This window comes from Capsella rubella, unplaced genomic scaffold (genome assembly GCF_000375325.1).
Source record: "Capsella rubella cultivar Monte Gargano unplaced genomic scaffold, Caprub1_0 scaffold_8, whole genome shotgun sequence".
Lineage (NCBI taxonomy): Eukaryota > Viridiplantae > Streptophyta > Magnoliopsida > Brassicales > Brassicaceae > Capsella > Capsella rubella.
The window spans coordinates 12,455,978-12,462,541 of record NW_006238916.1 but is presented as its reverse complement, the minus strand read 5'-3'; the positions used below and the strand labels follow the sequence as shown (position 1 = coordinate 12,462,541).

The window sequence follows — 6,564 nt, the reverse complement described above, 5'->3', positions numbered from 1 at the left end:
ATTATCATGAGAATCCATTTCACCATTATTATTACTACTACCATCTCTATAACTAAAAGGACAATAATTTACCTCATCTTCTTTTTTTCTGAACCCTCCATTCTTTTTTCTTCTTCTTTTTTTTGGCATTTTTTTTATATATATTCCCATCATTTTTCCTATAACAATTATTTACAAAAAAAAAATAGAGTATGAAATTAAAGTACAGTAATATGTTACTTCACTCTCTTAATATATCAGATTATACTATGTCGATTTTTCAAACAATTTTACAGAAATTTATTAGGACAGATACCATTATTTTGTGTAGAAAAGTATATCTTTGACGGATATATTAATGATTTAATTTAAAAGTCTTTTGTAATAAGATTATAACAAATACAGTAGCAAAACATTTAACCATCTTTGGCTGCCCTCTAATATATTTATATATACAAACTTTTAATTGCAACACATCCATTTTGGTTAGTAAATTTAATCATGACTTTTATTGAGTTGTGTCCTGGATCAAAGACTAAACCAGACAGACAAATCCAGCAGAATAATCACATTTCACAACTCAGTTTATCATTTCAAGATCATTTTATCTAATAGGAACCCATAGGAGCAGCTCTCAATCACATCAAGCTTCTTCTTACATGACCTGTTTCCTCAGGTAGCATCTGCTTAATCTTCTCGAAGAAGCTCAACACCGTCTCCCCAGCTATAGTATCTGCAAAAGACAAAGATGATCACATAAGAAATAACAAAACAAGAAGACAGATCCCTCTATATGTACTTCCCTTGTACATTTCCCTTTCCTCTTCTATAAAAAACAGAGCTTAAATGTAACAAGAAGTTAGCAATGATCAGCTTCTTTTTCTTACTAACCAAGTTTCGGTATAGTGTGTGCACTTGTATGACGGATCACCACTGGCTCTACAAATGATTTCACAAGAGCTTCACCTTCTGTCTTCAGGAAATCCCTCTCACCTGCAGAAAACAGATACATAATAAATGATGTTTCCAAAATCAATACAACCAAGTTATGCCCAATGTCATAGATGGACCTTTGAACAGAAACAGCCAAAATCAATCACGACGTTGTAGCAGAGAAGCTCTATAACATGTAGTAATGCACACATTAGATTTTATCTACACACTCCCACACCAATCTTGGCTGCATTAAAGCCACACTAGTAATGTATATAAGCTTCAGAAAACTATACAGAAAATTGGCATTGATCAAAGTAGATTACAAAATAACAAAAAAATCAAGTCAAGAACATGCGCAGAGACCTATGAAGTGGAGTGAAGGGCAACGAACTGGAGATGAGAATGCATTAACAGCAGCTTTAGGCTCCCCAAAGATTAAACCTGGAAGTTTTGCTCCGGATATTATCACCAAAAACTTGACTTTTGGCACCTTAGTTAGAGCTGTTCCCTACAAACAGTTTACAACATATAGCACTTACTCAGCTATTAATTCTAACAATAGGATTCAATATCAACTTCCCCTACAAACGGTTTGAACATCAAACACTTGCATAAAACAATAGAAACTATTGATTAAATATGTTTCATTCTTTAAAAGCACATTATGCAGATTCAGTCTCAGAACTTGGATTCTGAATTGGTTTTGTACCTGTTCCTGCATTCCGGGAATAGCCGCAGTAAGAAAAGCTCCCTGCAAGAATTGAACATAACAACACAATGGGATCAAGACTCAACAGTCAACAGTCCACAATCATAAGCTGACATATTTGATCAAAAATACAAGAATATCACTCTCAAGCATTAAAAATCAAACAAACCTGAGAAAAACCAAGAAGACCATCAAAAGGTCCATTCTTTATCATGTAGTCCTCTACATAAGCCAAACACTCTTCAAAATTCTTGTATTCCTTCAACTCCTACAAACACACACTTCAGTCACAGTCACTCGCCCAAATCAAAGTTTATGTTTACAAAATTTGACCAATCTCTCTGCTTTTCTACTGAACTTCTATAAATTCAATCCAAGTATGATCCAGCAGATTCACAAACAAAAATTTAGCTCAAAAAAATTAAATAAAAAAACAACCTTTTTTACTCTGATAGTATTAATAATGTTCAACATTGAAATTTAAAGGTTTTGTTGCGACGGACCTTGTTAGCTTGATACCACTCGTAATAAGGTGGATCAAAGAAACGCTCGACGTCCGATTTGCCGGTGGCCGGGAAAGGAGCGTCAAGGAAATCAAGATCGAGATTTCGGAGAACTGTCTCCGGCCATTTATTTAATATAATCGCGCGGAGAATCCGACCGCTAGTTCTGAATCCGTGAAGGCATAAGATTCTAGGGTTCTTCGATTTCCGGTGACTACCCTGCGCCATCGCCGTTATCTTAAACCGTAATCCCGCTCGGAATTCACCGGCTGTTTGGAAACAAGAAGACGAGTATCCTAACATCGAACAAGCACTAGTTCTCTTCGTCAGGTTTCGAATTATCCTTGTCACCGAACATATGAAAAAGCTCACGGTCTCATTGTTTTATTTATATTTTATCTGGTTTTTTTGGCAAACGTGTCACATCTGATTTCATACTATTCCTGTTCCATAACATTGCGGCTGTTAAAAAAAAGAAATTGTTGATTTCATAGTTTAAAACTGTTTTGCAAAATAATTGACTTTTCGACTTTTCAAAAGCCACAATATATATATATATATATAGCTTTATTTAACACTTACAAAAGCCACAATATTAAGTATTAACCAAAAAAATTTGTACAGAAAAGTGAGTTTACTAGACGACTAAAATTTATGTTTGAAATCGTACTGTAGTCAATTTATTTGATTGGATTTTGTTGTAAACCTTTTTTTTATTTTTTATCATACAACATTATGGTAGAAAGGCCCATAACCCCAACGGCCCGGTAGGAAAAGCCCTTTGAAATCATACTTTTTGCTTTTTGGTGACTGAATTTGATCCATATGATTAGCAATTTAGCATGATTTCGAAGCAAGTTATATGATAATTTTATGCCAAAAAACTAATAAGAATTTTACGCCAACCAAATAATACATTTTTGTTATGACAAAAATTGAGATATTTGGCTCAAAGTAAATAAAGAAATATGTACTGTTCGTAGTCAGCTGGATTTATATATATTCGGTTTGGATTGTATTCAGCTCTAAAAGATACAATGATATATATGATCTAGCACGAAACTGATCATGCTTTAATTTACAACCTATTTTCCCATAAACTAAATGTTGTTCACTTGTTAATTATGCTTCTTGGCTCAGAAATAATTAGACACTTGACTTCATGGTTTCCTTTTAATTAACGATCAACAAGAACAATATCATGTGATTTTTTTTTATTTTTTACGGTAACACGTCTCGACATTAAACTACAACGACATCAGCTTTCCCTTACATGGATTTAAAAGCATACTACAGTATGACAAAAGACAATGCATGATCTTCCGAACCAAAACTTTATATATATATATATCATATGTGTAGCAACGCAAGTTAGAGTTGCATCATTATTAAGGAATTTGTCGTTATCATCTGGAACAAAGGATCTTCCCAATCCATTGTATTTGTACTGATGTTCAAATTAATGAAAATAAAGTTGGATGTGAAATATATCTTAAATATTTGTGAAGACTTTGGTTAGGGATTTACTACACATGAAATGTAGATGTAATGCATAATCGTCGGTTGGTTTTCACATCATAAAAAAATTGCCAACTATATATGATTCGTTTCATTTTTAATCAATACCAATCATTGAAACTAAAATTATCTTCACTGTAAAATGACCTTTACAGGCTAGCTATCCCAACTGTCTCTTCTTCCGTTATGTACGTATCCTATATTATTATAGAGATATGCATTGTTTTATTTGTTACAATATTGTTTTCATTATTTCAACTCTAGTATAAAATTATCTGACAGCTAATCTCCAACTCTTGTTGTTACAAGCAGTAGAAGAAACAAGAGAACACCATTAAAAACAACAAACAATAACACGATACAACCATAGGCTGCAGTAATTAAAAATTAATCCCGATGGTCTGCTACGCACATGGGATTAATACGATAATAACGACACGGTCCTTTTCTTGATAGATCTGTATTTTTGTAATTAAGGTTCGTATATATCATTACTACTATATATATTACCGGGTGGGTGGATCGAGTAGAGACAAACATGATATTTCTTTGAATATACTAAACATACTTATTATATGTTTTTTTCTCTCTCCAATTATATATATTGACAAATTACATGAATACGATTTTTGGTGTTTAACTCGAGCTAAACCAACGGTTGTTTCCCAGTCTATCTTAATCCACTCATTTACAATTTGGACGACTTTGGAATCAACATATATGTATAGATAAATACCAATCAAGGGGCGATCAAAGTTCAATACCCCATCTCTTCTTAAACTTATCAAACCTTTTCCCCATGTTGCCTCCTATATGCGCTTCCACGCCTTGTAAAATATACAAAAATGTACACTATTGAATCATCCAATGTTATTCCTACAAAGTTGCATTTATATTAGCGCGACCTGATCATATAATAAAATATCACTTATTTATGTTTTTAGTTTTTGAAACATATTATCTTCCTTTTTTTCACAATAAAACAATCCATTATACACATATGTGTTAACGATCATATTTTCTACAACTCAAAACATTTTCACTCTTTTACTAGTGTTTCTTTATGTTATTACTTTATTTATATACGTACTAATCATGATACTAATAATCAATAACCGCATTATTATAATCTCCCCCATTCCACAAGATACTTAACTGGATACTTATTGTATAATTATTGTATATAACCCTCTCTCTCTCTCTCCAAGTCTCTATATAAGTCTATATAGCTCCTCCATGGTCATTCCTCACCTTAACCACTCTGCTTCACTCTCTATCTTCTCCCTCTTCGAATTTACAAAACAGAAAGAGAGAAATAATCTTTAGAGAGAGAGAGAGAGAGAGAGAGCGAGAAGAACAAGAAATGAATTCGAAGATCGTTCAAGCTATCTTCATCGTTGCCCTATTCGCTACCTCATGCCTAGCTCAAGCTCCTGCTCCTACTCCAACAACCACCGTCACTCCTCCACCTCCTGCCGTCGCAACACCACCACCGGCAGCAGCTCCCTCCCCGTCCACCAGTACTTCTCCACCTGCCGCAACCCCTGCCCCCACAGCTACTCCTCCTCCTGCGTCTGACGTCCCCACAGCTTCCCCACCTGCACCAGAAGGTCCCGGAGTTAGTCCCGGCGATCTAGCCCCGACCCCTTCAGACGTTGCCGCTCCTCCACCCAACGTTGCGTTCTCAAACAAAGCTTTCGTCGTCAGTACCACTTTGGCTGCAGTTATTTACGCCGTTGTATTGGCTTAGGATATTATAAAACCATTTCATTTTTTTTTTTTAATATAGTGTCGGTGTTAATTTCGTTATTTGAATTGTTTGTTCGATTTGATATGATCTGTGGGGGAATGAGTAAATTATTTACGACGGAGTTTATTTAAATGGGCTGTTGACACGTATAACTTGTCGTGGTATGTTGCTATGTAAATCCTAGCTTAATAAAAATCATTTTCATTCATTTTTGTCATTCTTTTACAATAAAAATTTCACATGGTTCATCACAACTCTTTTGAGTCTTTTATGTGTGTGTATATATATAGTCTTCTCCGGATCTGATTCCCCGTTACTTTCTCGAGATTTCAGAACTGTAAATCATGTTCTTGCCTTTCTTTCTTTTTTTATTAAACATATTATTGGATGAAGTAGAGTATGACTCCTCCAAAATCAACTACTTAACTATTCATTCTCTGAAATACTCGGATCTCAGATCTATACAGTACTGTATTATAATAATCCTCAGTGCTTAATTACTGCTTACTTAATCTTTCTTTTTATCAATCAAAACTAGCTGAGGTTAATAATAAAGGTTAATTTTCCCAAAGTTAATAGTAGAATTTATTCCCCAAAAACACAGCCACTATTTCAAGAACTACGAAATGTTTACAAAAAATGCATGAAGTGTATACACTTTTAAACCAATGAATAGCTAATTTTTGTTACATAAATATTGTTTTTTTTCGCCCAAAAAAAAAATTTGTTTTTTTTAATCAGTATTAAAAACGGAAATTGCCATTTTTCATTATAAGAGAAACCATGGTCCAATAACTTTTTCACAAGCCCCTTTCAGCCATGTCTGTAAGAAAGCCCTTTGCCTTCCCATATATGGGCTACTATTGCTGGTCCAACATCATAAATCAAATATATGAAAAGTAAATCGAAACTAGTTTCTTGAGCAAGCAAATTGATGAAACTCTAAGTACAAGCTAATACTGTATAAATAGTTAAATACATTTATACAGTATCAAATTCTGTCTTTCAGCATGCATGGTTAATATATCAAATTCTGAACTACTATTTTGTTGCAAACAAGATCAATTTTTTTGTTTTTCTCGTGCTGGAATTATGTTTTAAAACTATGAAATGTTGTTTGAAATATTGTCTTTTTTTTTTGTCATCATTTGAAACGTTGATACCAGAGA

The 6,564-nt window shown here is 33.7% G+C and overlaps 2 protein-coding genes across 2 annotated transcripts; one reads left to right on the top strand and one right to left on the bottom strand.

Moving 5' to 3' along the window:
• Window positions 1-469: 469 nt before the first annotated feature.
• LOC17877048 (esterase FUS5) lies at window positions 470-2,485 on the bottom strand. The gene is given in 7 exon segments (XM_006280912.2): window positions 470-712; window positions 871-972; window positions 1,279-1,423; window positions 1,625-1,666; window positions 1,794-1,892; window positions 2,128-2,451; window positions 2,453-2,485. Coding segments are annotated over 7 exon segments (840 nt in total). The 3' UTR covers window positions 470-617.
• Window positions 2,486-4,885: 2,400 nt separating this feature from the next.
• On the top strand, window positions 4,886-5,605 carry LOC17876031 (classical arabinogalactan protein 7). Its single transcript, XM_006281258.2, has one exon. The coding sequence runs from the start codon at window positions 5,009-5,011 to the stop codon at window positions 5,393-5,395; it is 387 nt and encodes a 128-aa protein (XP_006281320.1). The 5' UTR covers window positions 4,886-5,008; the 3' UTR covers window positions 5,396-5,605.
• The last annotated feature ends 959 nt before the right edge of the window (window positions 5,606-6,564 follow it).

Excerpts from the sequence above, each read along its gene's own strand:
- LOC17876031 (XM_006281258.2), top strand. The coding sequence starts at position 5,009 with ATGAATTCGAAGATCGTTCAAGCTATCTTCATCGTTGCCCTATTCGCT.